This window comes from Capricornis sumatraensis, chromosome 3 (genome assembly GCF_032405125.1).
Source record: "Capricornis sumatraensis isolate serow.1 chromosome 3, serow.2, whole genome shotgun sequence".
Classification (NCBI taxonomy): Eukaryota; Metazoa; Chordata; class Mammalia; order Artiodactyla; family Bovidae; genus Capricornis; species Capricornis sumatraensis.
Window position 1 is genome coordinate 101,160,789 of NC_091071.1, and position 18,804 is coordinate 101,179,592.

Genomic DNA, 18,804 nt, shown 5'->3' on the forward strand with positions numbered 1-18,804 from the left:
TCATTTTTGAGACTGCATCCAAGTACGGCATTTTGGACTCTTTTGTTGACCATGATGGCTACTCCATTTCTTCTGAGGGATTCCTGCCCGCAGTAGTAGATATAATTGTCATCTGAGTTAAATTCACCCATTCCAGTCCACTTTAGTTCACTGATTCCTAGAATGTTGACATTCACTCTTGCCATCTCTTGTTTGACCACTTCCAATTTGCCTTGATTCATGGACCTGACATTCCAAGTTCTGGCATCCAGTCCCATTACTTCATGGGAAATAGATGGGGAAACAATGGAAACAGTGTCAGACTTTATTTTGAGGGGCTCCAAAATCACTGCAGATGGTGGCTGCAGCCATGAAATTAAAAGACGCTTACTCCTTGGAAAAAAAGTTAGGACCAACCTAGAGAGCATATTCAAAAGCAGAGACGTTACTTTGCTGACTAAGGTCCGTCTAGTCAAGGCTATGGTTTTTCCTGTGGTCATGTATGGATGCAAGAGCTGGACTGTGAAGAAAGCTGAGCACTGAAGAATTGATGCTTTTGAAGTGTGGTGTTGGAGAAGATTCTTGAGAGTCCCTTGGACTGCAAGGAGATCCAACCAGTCCATTCTGAAGGAGATCAGCCCTGGGGTTTCTTTGGAAGGAATGATGCTAAACCTGAAACTCCAGTACTTTGGCCACCTCATGAGAAGAGTTGACTGATTGGAAAAGACTCTGATGCTGGGAGGGATTGTGGGCAGGAGGAGAAGGGGACGACAGAGAATGAGATGGCTGGATGGCATCACGGACCCGATGGATGTGAGTCTGAGTGAACTCCGGGAGTTGGTGATGGACAGGGAGGCCTGGCGTGCTGCGATTCATGGGGTCGCAAATAGTCGGACATGACCGAGTGACTGAACTGAACTCAACCTCACAGTTGGGTTGTCAGCTCTCTGAGAGTGAGTGTCCTGTCTTGTATTTCTGGATTTTTCTTTTTTTTTAATATAAATTTATTTATCTTAATTGGAGGTTACTTTACAATATTATATTGGTTTTGCCATACATCAACATGAATCCGCCACTCACAACTCTCTATATACACTTAGTCACACACATGTCCTCATTAAATAATCAATTACACATCACCACTTCCATTTTATCAACATGATGGTCAAAATTAGATCAATTATATTGTCCCACATGCTTTTCCTTCCATAAATTCCAGACTGCTGCTGTTAAATACATAAAGGCCAATCTTCATAGACTCTTATCTTCAACCTTTAATCTTCAACTCCTTCCCTATTTTATCCCCTTGAACAAAACGTCTCTTCTCAGCTGTATTTTCTTTGAACCTTACTTCTTTTAGTATATCAAACTTTTTTTTTTTTTTACTTTCTCTCAGTTCCAATCATTATTAAGCTAAACATAAAATTTGAAGGAATAAAAGATGGTTGTTTTTGTAAGCAAGGTATATATGTGTGTGTGAGTGTGTGAGTGCATGTGTGTCTATGTGTCAGAAACTAGAAGATGATCCCTTTGTGGTACACCTTTGTGTTAACCAAGTACCAACATTCCCAACTCTTTTATTCTTGGGGAGGAATTAAGTTTTATATTTGGAGTTGTCTACTGATTCATAATCAGTAACATTTCACTTAATCAAAACTGAAATATGAAAAAAATGGGGAAGACTATGAAACTTCTGTAATAAATAATTGACAGAATGATAAATGAATCATTAATACAAATACTAATATATTTTAGTTAAGAAAGTGAGTATCTATCTTATAAAAAGATTACTTTCAAAATGTTTTTAAAGTATTTTTAATGTTTAAAGTAATTAGCTGTATAAGGTAAGCAATTTCAGTGGTCTGGGATTAAAAAAAAAAAAATTGTTTTTCCAGTTACAGCTTAACTTCTCTCTGTTTCTGAGCTTGTCAAGAAAGACCCTTTAGAACGAAAGTGAACAATTGCATACCATAGGAGCCTTCTCATATAATATTCTTCTTCATACTTTGTTAAATTTCTGCAGGATTGGAAAGTGCTAAAGAAGTATTCCTTTTAGCAAATAAATAACTGAAGAGATAGAATTTAAATATGAGTGGTGCCAGTGGTAAATAACCTGCCTGCTAATGCACGAGACACAAGAGACAGGGATTTGATCCCAGAGTCGGGAAGATTCCCTGGAGGAGGAAATGGCAACACACTCTAGTATTCTTGCCCAGGAAATCCCATAGACGGAGAAACCTCAATGTCTACAGTCCATGGGGGCACAAAGAGTTGGACACAACTGAGTGACTGAACACCATGTAGTAATTATTTGAGAGTATATAGAGATAGGGGCTTCCTAGTTAATGTTATTAGTTCAGCTAATAAAGAAGCCACCCGCAATGTAGGATACTCCAGTTTGATTCCTGGAGAAGGGATAGACTACCCACTCCAATATTCTTGGGCTTCCCTTGTGGCTCAGCTGGTCAAGAATCCACCTGCAATGAGGGAGACCTGAGTTCAATCCCTGAGTCAGGAAGATCCCCTGGAGAAGGGAATGGCTACCCACTCCAGTATTCTGGCCTGGAGAATTCCATGGACTGTATAGTCCATGAGGAGGCAAAGAGTTGGACAAAGCTGAGTGACTTTCACTGACTTTCACTTTCAGAGATGGGACACTGATAAAAATACAACATATATTTCTGCAAGTTTTACACAGATGCTTGTAATTCAAAGTGGATTATGACTGAAAATAGAATGAGAGAGAAATTAGGTAGCTTTCCTTAGACTTATTATGCATTCCTATCATGATATTGAGACAATTCCTGAGAACATGAACTTTGGTTGAGTCACCCAATTTGGAAATAGAGAGCTTCATCAGATGTTTTAAACTTTTTCCTGGGCTTACATACATCATGTTATAATTAAACTTGAAATAACAGAGTTTTTGAAGGAATTATTTTGACTTCCAACTTACAAGTACCCAATGCTTGTGTGATAATTTAAATATGACTTGCTGAAGTCTCCTATCGAGTAAGATCTACCTTCTGCTGTATTCAGAAATCTTGGGGTTGGAGTTGAGTAAATAGGGAAGACTTTAAGAGAGAAAGAAAGGAAGGGAGGGAGAAAGAGAGAATGGGAGGGAGGGAGGAAGAAAGAAAGAGAGAGGTTCGAAGAAGGGGAGAACACAAGGAAGGGTGGAAGAGGAAGGAGGAAAGTGGGAGGGAGGGAGAGAATGTACATTCAAAGTGTTGGGCCCTACAATGCTAACAGAGGCAGAGAACAGCCCAGCAGACATGTAATTCAACATCTTCAACGTGCTCCACATCTTAAGCCTAATAATGGAGATAGAAAACTTTCATAGGAAGATGTTAGGCAGCAACTCTGGCCGGGCTAGAATACAGTGAGCAAATCTCTGCCCTTAAACTTCAATTTTGCATAGAGTGCTAAACACATAAACTGGGAAAAAATGGAATGTCTTCCATTTGAATATCTGTAGAGAAAGGGTTCTGAGTCTAAAATTATATTATTTCTGCCTTATTCAGAGGGAAAACGTGGCATGGCTTAACAGTATGCAATTTGTAATTATTTAACTGAATATTCTAATACCTGTTTACAATTTTATCTTAAGCAAACTTTTTTTTTTTTTTTTTTACATTATTTAGGTTACATTTTTAGGCCTTGAGGCCAGTCAGTAGCATGGAATAATGTGCAGCTGACGGGCTTCAAAATATATTAAAAACATTAGAGAATGGAGAGTTTCCTTTAAAACATAAAAAACAAACTATGAATTCCTTTTAAAAATATTATCTGTAAAGAGAAAACCTGTTAGCCTAGTTAGCAAACTAAACAGAATTTATAAAATATTCTTATTGTAGCTTATATGCCATTAGATTTTAAAAGAAATCTTTCTGTAAAAGCATAATATACATAGAAATGTTTAAAATCACAAGTATACAATTCAATAAATTATCCCCAGGTGTACACATCAGTGTAAACCAATGTTCAGGTCAAGAATGAGCATTATTATTATCTCAAGTGCTCCCTGGCGTTCTTCATCACTATCCCTGTCTTTCTCTTCAACATAACTCCTTTTTGACTCTTAAAACCACAGACTAGTTTTGCCTTTTATAAATAAAAATATACTATATGTATTTTCTGTCCATTTTTTCCTATTATTTTCATGAGATTCTTGCATATTGTTGCTTATAACTAATGTTTTCATTTTTCATTTATCTATTTCCATATATTCATCTTATAATGGATATTTAGATTATTTTTTAGCTTTTGCCTATTTCTAAAAAGGTTTTTGTGCATATTGTGGACATGTTTTGTGCACATGTGCATGCTTTTCCCTTGCATATACAGTATATTAAAAGTAAAAATTCTAGGTCATAAAGTGTTGGTATGTTCAAATTTGGGGCTTCCCTGGTGGCTCAGCAGTAAAGAATCCACCTGCAATGCAGGAGACCGGGGTTCAATCCCTGAGTTGGGAAAGATCCCATGGAGGAGGGCAGGGCAACACACTCCATTATTCTTGCCTGGAAAATCCCATGGACAGAGGAGCCTGGCAGATCACAGTTCATAGGATCGCAAAGAGTCAGAGGCAACTGAACACAGCACACCCACAGCATGTTCAAATTTAATTGTTGCTTAGTTGCTAAATTGCATCTGACTCTTTGCAAGCCCATGGACTGTAAACTGCCAGGCTCCTCTGTCCCTGGGATTTCCCAGGCAAGAATACTGGAGTGGGTGGCCATTTCCTTCTCCACAGGATCTGCCCAACCCAGGGATCAAACCTGTGTCTCTTACTTGGCAGACAGATTCTTGACCACTGAGCCACAAGGGAACCGCTCAAATTTAATATAATTAACACTCAGTTATTTCCCAAATCAACTGAACCAATTTATATTCCCACTACTAGTGCTATGAGAGTTTTTGCCATTAGTCATCAGTTTGGTGGAAGTGCAAAGGTATTTCTTTGATGTGTTAATTTGTATTTCCTTGAATATTAATAAGTTGTGTATATTCTCACATCTTTATGTTCTCAGTCTAAACCAGATTTAATTTATTATCACAATTACTTTTAATTAGTAAACTGTAGGTAAGTTTTTAACTTTGACCTTTAGCACCCAAAAGTGCTAAATAAGTGCAAGATAAGTGCAAACAGACTGTTATTGCTACGGTATGGTATAGGGCAATCATCAACCCTCAGGATGTTAACTCAACTTTTCCTAGTTTCTTAAGTCTTCTCAATGAAGTGATTTTAAAAACAACGTGATTCAAAATTTTAGGTTAAAATTATATTCTAATTAGGGCTCCCAAAGTTAGTCAAGAAATAAGCTATTTCAATCAAATCAAATCTGTTTACAACTTAGACAATGTAGTCCCTTTGCTACTCAGTAAAATTATTTTCACATTTCTTACATTCCCTAGTTCCCAAATTCTGTTTACTCATCTGATCTGATGGGTTTCACCCAGACCTCAAATCTGATCTAGAATTTAGAATTCAGGAGTGGTAGTGGATGAAAGGAAAAGAAACTGGAATCTGCATTTGCAAGTCAGTCACCTACATGAATCTGATGAATTATCCATTGTGGAAAAAACCTCATACTATGAAAATCCTGGAAAGATACATCAGCTGTTTTCTATATCCCATCATAAAAAATGAACCAGGACCAATGGATGAAATTTAAACAATTAGAGACAATATTAAAAGAGTTCTCTGTCAATAAGTTGTATCTAGCAAACTGACTAACGAAAATTGCTCTTCAGAGATTTCTGCATAGTAGATGGTATTAGATGATTATATAGGCTACTGTTAGTACATTCTTCACAAATATTAATAAAAACAGAATTTGCGTTGTGTACATCTGCCAAGCCTAAAACAACTACAAATAGACATCATAATGGACAGACATAAACATTGACTTAATTTTTAGATCTTTATGTCTCTCATTCTTTGAAAGTGCTTCTTTTCTTAAACATAGCCAAGACCCTTAGTAATAAACTTAAGCTTTGAATCTCAATGAGGGTACTTGGCATAATGCAACAGCAAGCATAAGAATGCTTCAAATAAATTTCCATAAATATGAAGCAAGCCTGTTAATTTCTGTCTGATTTAATAAAAGGCTAGATAAATATACAAGAATGAAAGTTATAAATTATGCTTTACCTTTTTTTACCCACAACAATCATCTTACAGCAGATTAAAGTTTATAAATTGTGATTTTTACCTCATCTAATCACACCTAATATTGCTTCACAATTAGATAACTATAAGGAAATTGCAGCTTCAAACACTAGGTCTGCAATCAATTCAGTAAGTTCTTCTGTAAGATTACTTGTATTAATACTATAAATTTCAATATTGTGAATGTGATAAATTAAAAAATATTGATGTGTCAATATACATATAGACTTGTTTGTTTTTCAGAAGACTGAGGCAAAATGTCAAATTGCAAAGTCAATGTGGTTCTTATTAAATGGTCTTTTTTTACTACTGATGTTCAAGAGATATGGAAATATTTGAAGAATTCTTCCTTTGTAGTTGAGAAAATTGTCTGAAGTGCTCAGTAGGAAACACCTTACAAAGCAGAGGGTTCAGGCTGCATGGAGGTTTTCCCTCTGACTGACGAGACTCCAGGTTCTCACCTGGGAGGAGGAAATGGCGTAGACTTCTGTTATCACTTTCTACCCATGATGGATCTGTTAGTCTTCCAGTCCACGTTTCTGCTGGGGCTCCATGAGAGGCACATCTTCTATCTGCTTGCCTGCTCAGGTGTTTGGAAATACTGGCTGTTCTGGTTCACGTGGTGGTGGTGGTGGTTTAGTCTTTAAGTCATGTCTGACTTTTGCTGACCCCACGGGCTGTAGCCCACCAGGCTCCTCTGTCCATGGGATTCTCCAGGCAAGAATACTGGAGTGGCTTGTCATCCTCCTCCAGGGGATCTTCCTTACCCTGATATTGAATCTGGGTCTCCTGGCTCATGTAGAGAGAGGCTTCTTTCCACTCCACCAGAGGCTATCGAAGGAGTAAGAGTCCCATACTTACTCTGTTCTTCAGATGAAAAGAGATGTAAGGAGGAATAAAGATAGATGACATCTAAAGAAATCTTGAGGATTTATGTTCATTCCAGAATAACAGAAATATTGCTTCTTAGAAGGAAAGCTGAAGAAACTTGAGAACTTAAATTTTAAAATTCTGGACTAATAGAGTTTGTCAGTATTATATCAATATAACTAATATTCTATTATATCTATTATATCAATACAACTTATATTGTTATAATATATCAATATAACCCTTAGCAAGATGAAATGATGGCAAACTCAGGCAAAAACAAGAATCAATGGTATTCTTAAAGAAATCTGGTTACATGTAATTACAAGTTGCTCTTGCAAATAAATCTACTTATCCATTGACCATTTTAAAATATTAAGTAAAATGGTAACATTTATTGTGACTTAAGAAAAATATCTTGTAGGATTTCCCTGGTGGTCCAGACTCTGTGCTTCCCGTGCAAGGAACATGGGTTCAACCCCTGATTGTAGAAATTCCAGTGTGGGGGAAAAAAAAAAGAAAGAAAAATACTTTGTAACACAATTTTATTTCGATATTGTTCATTCTTTCTAGATGTGTGTCATCACTACTGTGTGAATTCTGAATCCTGTACCATTGGAGATGATGGAAGTGTGGAATGTGTCTGTCCAATACGCTATGAAGGATCAAAATGTGAAACTGACAAATGTATAAGGTGCCATGGGGGACACTGCCTTATAAATAAAGACAGTGAAGATATATCTTGCAAGTAAGTAGACAGTTAACTTAATTTATAAAAGCATTTGAACCCAAAAGGACATTAACATTCTGGCAAAAAACAATGAGAACATGGTAAATTATTGTTTTTTAATTAATTTTTTAATTGGAGGATAATTGCTTTACAGAATTTTGCTGTTTTCCATCAAACATAAACATGAATCAGAAATTCAATATAGCAAGTGTTCCATTATCTCTTTCCTTTTTTTTTTTCCTACAAAGAGAGTTCAATTCATTTTGATTAACCAAAACTTATTCAAAAAGTGTTAATGTACTTCTGGAAAACATGAACACTTATCATGCAATAATATGGTCAGATCATTCCCTGTACAGAATATTCCTAATAGTAAGCATGCACAAGTGAAATGCAACATACCTTCAAAAAGCTTACGTAATACTTCTAAATTAGAATAGCTCAAACTTTTGTCTCATCATTATTATCAGTAATGAGTATTTGCCTTTCTGATTTTACAAAGTGATCCTCTGGAAAAGGAACAAAAGACCTGTTGAATGGAAACAAAATTTAATCTTTTTATCTGACTTGGAAAATTATGGTTAAAAATAAGTAGAAGGAATGATGCTTCCTAGGAAGCCACTACAACTAAGACATCCAATTACATTTTTGTTGCACTGCCTTTTGCTCTTTGGCTTTGAGATCAAGTGAATGGAAGACAGAACTTTGCAGCTAAAGAGTGGCATTCAGTTTCTGTCATGAAACAGATTTATGCCACAGAGGTTAGAGACCAATTCTCACTCTGAACTTCTTTTCACAACCTTTTAAAAGAAGGGCTTATAAATGATTGAGCTCTATCCTTTGCCCTGTGTGTGTGTGTTAGTCATGTCCGACTCTTTTTGACCCCATGGACTGTAGCCCACCAGGCTCCGCTATACATGGGGTTCTCCTGGCAAGAATACTGGAGTGGGTTGCCATTTCCTTCCCCAATCATTTGCCCTAGGACTATAATAAATGAGAATAAGTGATAGAAAAGCACACCTTAAAATGTTCACTCCACAGCTTCCACTAAGATGGCCTCTGCGAGGGTGCCAGCCCTGAGTTATGTTACTCTGCCAAACAAAGTCCAATAAAATTTTATTACAGACATCAACATTTTTTTTTTATTTACTCTCATTTTAGAATTAATCTATGTGTGATCTGTTATCATTATAAATGACATTCACTCAAGCCCTCAAATTGGGTCATTTGAAAGTACATTATTTTTCAACTAAAGTCATTGAAAAATATGACTAATTATAATACATGCCTTTGATAAGTACATAAAAGTAAAACACATTTTTATTTAAACTATCAAAATCATGTTTGCTCATTAAATTCATCAGTTCTTTGTGATAAAACTTGAGCATGGCAGAACTTGATTTTAGTTAGTGACCATATATCTTTCTTTATGTCCAGTGTACCATGTCAGGAATACCCTGTAGAATATTCTTTACAACCCCATTTCATTCACCCAGGAAATTGTGGACTATCGTGTAAGAGAGGCTGAGAGGCATAGTTTCCAACCCAGTTTATCTTGGAGAAGCACATGCAGAGACACATACTGTTTCCATCACACAGGTCAGTTCCATGTGAGGAAGGAAGAACTGGATTCTAAGGACCCTCAGTATTGCCTACTGTACAGACAATATTGGCTTAACCAACCTAGAAACACTAGAACCCATAACCTGAGTAGACTTTTGAGGTTCCACATTACAGTTCCTGATTTAAATATCTTTTTGGAAAACTATATGTAAGAATGGACAAATAACATTTGCTAGCAGTGAGTAGATAGTGAAAGTTTAAAAATAGGAGTATATTATTTGATTTATCAAATAGGCTACAATAACATGAACGTGACAATGCAAACACGACTCCTTGTGTATCTTGAGACATTAGATAAGTTTGTTTTTATTTCTATGATACTTTTCATGCTAGCATTAAATAAAGTTTATAGGAATGTTGGGATTTCTATCTCATGGGTAAAGAACTGATACTAAAAATCACAACTGAGTTAAATTAAAGTTTTTATTTAAATGAGAAAAATTCAAGCTGCATGTGTATTTGTGATTCCAAATACTGATGTGTTCCTAATGCCAAGCCTATGAGCTGTCAACTACAGTAGAAAATAGATACTCTGTCAAATATAATGAGTATAAGCTTTAAAACAGAACTAATTGTGTATTTTTCTCTCTTCCTTAGTAAATACTGATGAAGAAATGCTTGATCATAATTTTGAATAACCTAAATTATACCACTCTGATGTCAAATTGTTATGAGAATTCTTTCTGATTAATGGACAACTGCTAATTACAAATGGTGCATGTATGGGTGTATCTGTGTAACATTCTAAGAAATTAAATTATAATGAAAACTACATTAAAACATAAGCTGTACTATTTGATGTCCTACAATGATTTGGATAACTTATATTTCACATTTGAAATATCTGTCTTAAGTTTAGGATTCAAAGAAAACCTTTAGAAGGAGAACAGGGAAACATCTTTTATAATTCTTGGAAGCAGAAGTTTAAATGCAATCAATAAATAGAATATTTTCTCTTTTATATGATGATGTTTGGTGTATAGTTATCTTTTTGTGGAAAATTCTTTAATGTATAATGAGCTAATTTTTCTCTTTGATATTATCCCTTTGATTGAACATGAAACTATAACTTTCTGTTCTTTGATTTTCAAGGAGGCTGGGCATGGAGAGCAAGGAAAAGTCTCCCAGTTCCATTTAACATATCAGACACCAATGCCATTAAAATGTATTTGCCTCACTTTGCTTCCATATTCAAATGCCTCTATAAATCATAAAGAATGTGATACTCTTTGTTAAATCTTTGAAACTTTAACCATTGCCTTCTTCCCCACATTTGTCTCCACTTTCACATATCTCCTTTTCCCATCTAGAACATAATTAACTCACTGCTTCTGTTCATCTTGAAAAGAACTGTGATATTTAAATCCATGTTCTTTTAAAAAAGAAAAATCTTTAAATCAAATTCCTGGGAAAGTATAAGCAGTTCAGTACATTTCCAGCAACCCTACCACCCACACTAGGTCAAATAAATATGAAAATAATAAATAAACTATAAGATAGTCAATCAATTATTGCAAATATCTAACCTATCATTGGGCTTCCCTTGTAGCTCAGCTGGTAAAGAATTGGCCTGCAATGCAAGAGACCCCCGTTTGATTCCTTGGGTCAGAAAGATCTCCTGGAGAAGGGATAGGCTACCCACTCCAGTGTTCTTGGGCTTGTCTTGTGGCTCACACGATAAAGAATCTGCCTGCAATGCAGGAGACCTGGGTTCGATCCCTGGGTTGGGAAGATCCCTGGAAGAGGGCATGACAACCCTCTCCAGTATTCTTGCCTAGAGAATCGCCATGAACAGAGGAGACCAGCGTGTTACAGTCCAAGGGGTCGCAAAGAGTAGAACATGACTGAGCACCTAAGCACTCAACCTCCTTGGGCATTACCCTTTGATAGATGTGCTGCAGTAGACGTCTGTCATGAAGAGAAGCAAAGTGATCAGCTAGTGATATTTCAGCCTGATTTTTTTTTTTATTGAGGTTATGTCCAGATTTACTGTGATACCATTGATTACTTCATAGCAATTAGTGCTGACATCATCTCATAACCAGAGTATTGACATGATCTGCTGGCCAAGGCTGTTACCATACTTCTCATGGAAGAGGTTTCCTCAATAATTTGGAATGTCAATGCACTTTACTCTGTTCCCCCAACAATTTTCAATGTCCAGTCTAATGGTATTTATTTATTTAAAAATGCAACATGACAAGTGAGAAATTTCTGTACTTTTTCTATTCTTGTTATACTTTTTCTTTTCCATGTAGCAGTAGGCAGTTTTTTATTCTTATCTCAGAAAGGCAATGTACTGTAAATTAGAATCATTTCCAAAATGTTTCCAAGAAAGCCTACCTCATTACTTTGTTGCCATATTGCATATCATTCCTATAAAGTTACTGTTTATTTTTGCAGTGAATTGTTACCTTTTTTGCTTTAGCATAAAAAGAGTTTGACATTAATTACAGTACATATTCAGGGATAAACAGTGGTATAAAAGTGACTACAGGATAGTTCTATACATTCAGGCACAATGTGGAGTCTAAAACTCATAATAGTTCTTTGGACCAGACTTTTCAGTTTAGAAGGGAGAGCTGAAGCATTTGCTTCCAGAGTCTTTGATAATGTGCTTTACAAATAGCAAAAAAAGTCACCAAACTCAAGTAGTATGAAAAGGAAATAAGATACTGATATCTCCCTAAAGTGTAAATGACAGATCCCAAGGTATATTTTTCACACCTGTATCTAACTAAACAAATGTGTTGAAAATTTGAAAATTACCAAAAGAAAAATTTTATGTCATCATTCTGTTAAAAAAAATCTTTGCCTCCAGCAAGTCTTTTTGTAAACCTTTTAGCCAGCTGCTTCATTACTCTTCTATGATGAATATCCTCATCTATAGAGAATTTGTGTGAGCTTTCAACAACAATCATGCCAATAACAATGAGGGTTTTTTTTTTTTTTTTTTCTCTGTTGCTGCAGCTGCACTAATGGAAAGATTGCCTCTAGCTGCCAGCTATGTGATGGCTACTGTTACAATGGAGGCACATGCCAGCTGGACCCAGAGACAAATGTACCTGTGTGTTTGTGAGTATTTTATAATACTGTGGACATTTTATAATATGACTTTAGATGTGCATGGAATCTCTGCTCTATTGTTCTCCATTCTTGGGGTAACATATTTTAAATGAATGTTTCATGGACATCTCTGATCAAGTATTGTTCCTCATTGGTTCATGTACTACAGAACTTTCCCCTTCATTAATTTGCTATTGATTTCATAAGGAAGAGATCATTCACTCCTTAGCATCATACCTATTTCAAAGATTCAGACATCTTCGAACTTGGAAATGCCTGTAAAAATGCTTCTAATTTAATTGACCTTATTTAGATATGTGAAACCCAGACATAATCATATTTATAAATGCTTTGGTACTTAGGGCCACTCTTTTCCAAGTACATAAGGTGTCTTTTCAAAAGTATAGTATTATTTGATATTTTTGTCAGATTTAGAGTGTTGTATTATGTAAACCTATTAAGCCCTTGTCTCTTTTGAAATACATTACATTGAATCTGGGTTTCTAAATCTTTGGAAAGTATTACAGATTCTCTACTCCTGAGAAAATCTGGAACTTAACATTTTTTTCTTTTCAAACACTTGATTATCCAGAGTGGAAAACTTGAAATAAGACTATTCCTCTTATGACTTCTATTTTGAATTTTATCACTGCTTAACCAGAAGGATGATGCCCACATAGGATTCACATCTGCATTCTGTTACCCTCATTGTCAGAGTAGATTGTGATCATTGTATATGAGAAAGAAGTGAGCATACCTAAGGAAAACTGTGTTAATATGCTACTATTAATATCTCTGTATGAAATAAACTTGAAATATATTTGGAAAAAAACTCAGACACTTGATTTAGCTGTATTTTACTGAAATTCTGCAGATGCTCTGTGGGGTTTAAAAGTCAGCGCTGTGACCAGAAAGAGAACCCCTGTGATCACTACTGTCAGAATGAGGGGATTTGCACTTTAACTGCGTTTAATGAGCCGAGATGCAAGTAGGTTTAACCTTCCATTTACCGCTAAGCTTTGTGTGACATCATTTCAGGCCGCAGTCCGTTGGTTTAAATCATGAACATCCACATGCATTTCACAGTGTATACTTAATCTTGGGGTTCATCTGTGTCATACATACTTAACCTTTGCTTTGCTCATGTATGCACCACGGTCAGCTAGTGTCTAGAAAAATAATGGAGGGAATGAAAATGCTTGTGGAACTGTCTCATAAAAATATGTTTGCTAGAATAGTGGCTTTTAATTAGACAAGGACAGAGCAGGTGTTTCTAGACTCTGTTACTATACTAGATGCTATATTTGGAAAAGTGGCTTTTATTTAGTAACTTTTTTATTTCAAGCAGTGATGACACACATTGTTTTGGTTCTTAACAAATGCATTTATTTCCTCTGAGAAATTTCAGGGATCACATTTTGGGTAACTATGAACCTTTATAACAATGCAAGTTATTATTGCATCTTGCATTGAGCTTTAGAGATGAACCATATCTGACATTCTCCTTAATAAATATTCCATGTAAACAGAAGTCCTGAATGGCAACCCCCAATAATAGCATATGGCAGTGTCTCAGAGGAGAAGGCAAGGGTAACCCACTCCAGTATTCTTGCCTGGAAAATCCCATGGGTGGAGGAGCCAGGTAGGCTGCAGTCCATGGGGTTGCGAAGAGTCGGATATGACTGATTAACTTCACTTTCATGCGTTGGAGAAGGAAATGGCAACCCACTCCAGTGTTCTTGCCTGGAGAATCCCAGGGATGGGGGAGCCTGGTGGGCTGCCCTCTATGGGGTCGCACAGAGTCGGACACAACTGAAGAGACTTAGCAGCAGCAGTAACAGAGTACTTAGTGGTAGTTTTAAGACACAATGGTATTAAAATTCAGATGTTTCATTTTCAAACCTCTATAATTTTTTTCGTAGGCATCTATTTTGTTATTCAAGTAAATATTCTTTTTTACACAATAATTTAAAAAATGGGAAGTGATTAAAATAATCAGATAGGAAAATATTTTTGTCTTTTTCTGGAAGATATTTGAATGTCTTAAACAAATATTCATTCCTACATAAAATGCAATCAGAAATATCCCTTTAAATATTAGTCTATATAAAGTTCCATGCAAAAAAGTTGATTCACTTTTTCATTCGTACTCAGGTTTAGTGCCTTGTGCAACTGATGACAGAGACGAGATACCTTTTTAGTATTACCTCTGTCCTGCCTCCACCTAAGTTCCTCCAGTTATTCAGCAAATATTGATAAGACCCTGAAAGTGTGCTAAATCTTAGACAAATGAAAGTGAATGAAATTTATCCTGAACATTAAAGAATTTACTAATTGGTGGTTTAGAAATTCATAATAAACTAATTAACCTATGATAGTGTAGGTGTGAACAGAAGAAAAACAAAAACAAAAACAAAACGAGGGCGGTGGAGTTTTAACAAGGCAAGCAATTTGTTTAGAATGGGAGATAGGCATACATGGAAGGCTTTACAGAGAAGGCAACCTCCTGTTGTCCATGTAGTTCAGGTAGTTGAGTGAGATTGGGAAAAACATCCTGAAAATAAAAATTAACATAAACAGAGATAAGAATGTGAGACTTAGTGGCCTCTCTAGGGAACTATGAGTGGATTAATACAGCTAGAATGAAAGGTAACTGTAGAATTGGGGAGGGGCTGAGAAGATAAAGCGGAAACATAAATTGTGCTCAGTCGCTCAGTCCTGTCTGACTCTGTGGACTGTAGATTGACTTTTGCGACCCTGTGGACTATAGCCACCAGTCTCCCCTGTCCTTGAGATTTTTCAGGCAAGAATATTGGAGTGGAGTGCCATTTCCTACTCCAGGGGATCCTCCTGACCCAGGAATTGAACCTGTATCTCCTTTGTCTCCTACATTGACAGTCAGATTCTTTACCACTAGTGCCATTGGAACCTGATTTATGCCAAAGTTAGAGGATGCCATAGGATGCTGGAAAGACGGTGTAGCCAAAGTGATCTGAGGCAGAGCTGAGGAGTTTGCTGTTAAAAGTGACTTAGTGGCATGTGGAAGAAAGCCCTGGAGTTCAGCTTCAGGGATCCCACACCAAAAGGTTGGTGGTGGCAGTCAACATTTCAGGTGAAAAATGGTGGATGATAGTTCAAGAGTTAGTAAATCCAGGGAGATCCTTGGCCAAACATTGGTCTAAGTACTTACAGTACCTCATTTTAAGAACCCAGGCAATACCTGCTCTGGGGCCCAGTCTTTGTATGTCTTGTCCCTTTCTCACAATTCTCAGGCAAATTATACATGACCTTTCAGCACCCCTGCTCCATCAATAGGTCTCAGGAAATTACCTATCTAGCAGATGCCTTTATCGGCACCAGAGTAAATATCTCTTGTGGGCATAATAGCCCATTTTAATGTTCTCCTTCACTTTTCACTCTTATTATGTATCATCAGAGACACTGGACCTTTTAAGATATAATCAGCTTCTGATAAACTCAGCCAGGAAATACATGTTAATTGGAGAGGTTCAGCACAAACACCTGATACACATTTGTGTATCTTCATTTCTTTCTGCTTTGGACTTAATTGAAATTGTGTCTGTGTTGTGATTTTCTACACTTTAAATTTTTTTTTTATGGTACAAGTAATCCTTACGGAATTCCTCAAATGATTTAAGCCATGAAAAGAAGCATAGAAGAGATGATATCCTGTTATTCATTCATTAATCCATTCACCAAATATGTATTGATAACCTATGATGAGTGAGACCCTGTGTATAATTAGAAGAAGAATTAATAACAGCTAAAACTGGCTTAGTAAACACCTCATTGGTTCTAAAGTCCATGCCCTGGTTAAAACTCTTATTCTGTTCTACTTTCTTTGTGCTGATTAACTCCAATAAGGTTTTTATTTTTGAAGAACATGAAATTCATTTTGGGTAGATGAATGGATTTTCAAAAGTTAAAATACCATTTGACAATTGTTATAAAAGAAATAAGACTGAAGGTTTGTGGGAAAACAGCTGAACAGGGATCAGTTAATGATGACTAGTGGGAGAGAGAAGGGCTTAACAGATGAAGTGATATTTTAACCGTATTTTGAAAAAATGTTTAGTAATTTTATGGGGGGAAATGGCTGAAAACCTTTCTTGAAAGAGGAATAGCACAGTCAGAGAATAGGTCTGCAAATAAAAAGTGAAGGTTGTTGAGATTAGAACATAGCTATATGGTATAATGGGTAGGGGGAGGATACTAATGAGATGTTTGTGGGCCAGATTGTGAGGTATATTTTCTGCATGACATAAGAGTGCATTTATAGGAAAGAAGACTGGAGGATTACGGATGGAATTCTAGGAGACATCAGTGTTTTATACTGTGTTATGGAAGAATCAACAAATGTAAATGAGAAGAAATAGAATGTGGAGTGAGCTTGTCAAAGAGTAGGTACCTCCAAGTCAAAGGAACGGAGTGTGTCCAAGAATGTCAACTCCAGACACTTCAAAGAGGTTAAGAATTCAATGTGATTTATTGAATTTTGCAAGTAGATGGTCATTATGAGAGATGTTTTGCAAGTGCTATTTGGTTGAAAACAGACTATAAATGGGAAAGTGAAAGGAAAGAGAGTAGAAAAAAATGTAGATTCCTTTCTGAATCCTTGACAGTGTATTAAATGAATGAAAAACATGGTAATTTCAAGGAGAAGTGGGATCTAGGGAAAAATATTTTCATGACAAAGAAAATGTAAATATTCAAGAAGATCATTCTTTCACTATTTATTAAAGCCTATTGTTAAGGAACTATGAAGGATAGATGGTTCATATTTTATACTCATTTTTTCTAGAGGTGAAATTTTTGAATATGGAAAATTTCCTAGTTACACTGAAGTAATTTATAATTCATTTGGTACTAAAATGTAACTGAATAAAAATAAATTTAGTATAAACTGTCTGTGCTCATATAAAAATTCTCATCTAAGACAATATTATGCCCTCCAGACATCATTCTAGTGGTGAGTTTCCTCATAAGGGGAAATTTTTGGAAGCACAGATTTTAGCTTCAGATTTCATTTGGTAGTGGTCCTATATCTTTAATGAAAAGCCACTATGTATTATTTCATTTAAAAGCCTTTACAGGAAACAGAAATTGCTTTAAGAGGTAAGATAGTAGTTTTATTGGTACTACATTATTATTATTATTTTGTAGAAGGAAACCTTTTAATTGTATAGAAGTTATACTTTTCTGGAAAATCTATAAAGCATTCATATCTATGAGGTTGACAGTTTTTTATACATAGAAATTTTATTACCTTGTCTTTCAATTTAAGAAATAGATTTGTTCTTTGAAAGCCTTCACTTTTGTCTCTTAATGGCTATTTTCACTTATTAATATGTGTAAAGAAAAAGAAAACCCCAAAGAAAAGCCTAGGAAAAAAATGAAAATCTAATGCTTTTTTTAAGGTTTATTTGGAGAGACTTTTGACATAAATTAAAGTATATATATTGAACAATGTTAAAGCCAAATTTAAAAAAAAAATGAATAGGTATTATTTTAAAAGCAATGTATTGTTAAACAATTTTTGCTGTGAGATGCAGAAATTATTAAATCTGTGAACTCAATAGCAAGTTAACTATGTCTTCCTTCTTCTTAAATTTCTCCCTAGGATCAGACTTTTATTTATATTGACTTGAAGTTATTTTTAAAGCATAGACCAGCCTCCACAGGACTATCTCCCAGCAATACCCACAGCACATTTCACCCTCTAGTAGCTACCCTACTTCTATCACTGCAGACACAGGTACATATAACAACCTTGCCACATAGCCATGGGACCATTCCACACCTAAACGTCTTTGCTTACATAGCTCACACAAATGTCTCTCATGCCTTTTTCCACTTCAATCTTCTCATTTCATTGATCTCAAGTCAAGATTATTCTTTGCATATGAATAGTAAATATTAGTTGACTTAGACATAACTGAGCTTTTTTAAGAGAAAAATTAAATATTCAGGGTTCACCAGAAAAAGAAAGAAGTAATAGATATATATTATACATTACATATGTTATATATTGATATATATGTATATCGAGAGAGAGACCTTTATTATAGGAATTGACTAATCCAGTTATGGAGGCCAAGAATCCCAGGATCTACTGTCTGTAAGCTGGAGAACAGAGAAATCTGGTGGTATAAATAAGTCCAAATCTGAAGGCCTAAGAACCTGGGAATTAATCCAGTCCAAGTCCAAAGAACCAAAAATCAGGAGCATGGATATGCAAGGGCAGGAAATGATGGATGTCCCAGCTCAAACAGAGAAAGCAAACCTCCCCTTCTCCTGCCTTTTTGTTCTATTCAGACCCTTCAGCAGGGTCATAATTAAATAT

The 18,804-nt window shown here is 35.8% G+C and overlaps 1 protein-coding gene across 1 annotated transcript in view; it reads left to right on the forward strand.

Moving 5' to 3' along the window:
- LRP1B (LDL receptor related protein 1B) overlaps window positions 1–18,804 on the forward strand; it is a 1,972,098-nt gene that overhangs the window by 1,912,099 nt on the left and 41,195 nt on the right. The window contains exons 85-86 of the mRNA XM_068968462.1: window positions 7,595–7,769; window positions 12,345–12,449. Of these exons, the coding sequence (XP_068824563.1) occupies window positions 7,595–7,769; window positions 12,345–12,449 (280 nt within the window). The remainder of the gene's footprint in view (window positions 1–7,594; window positions 7,770–12,344; window positions 12,450–18,804) is intronic.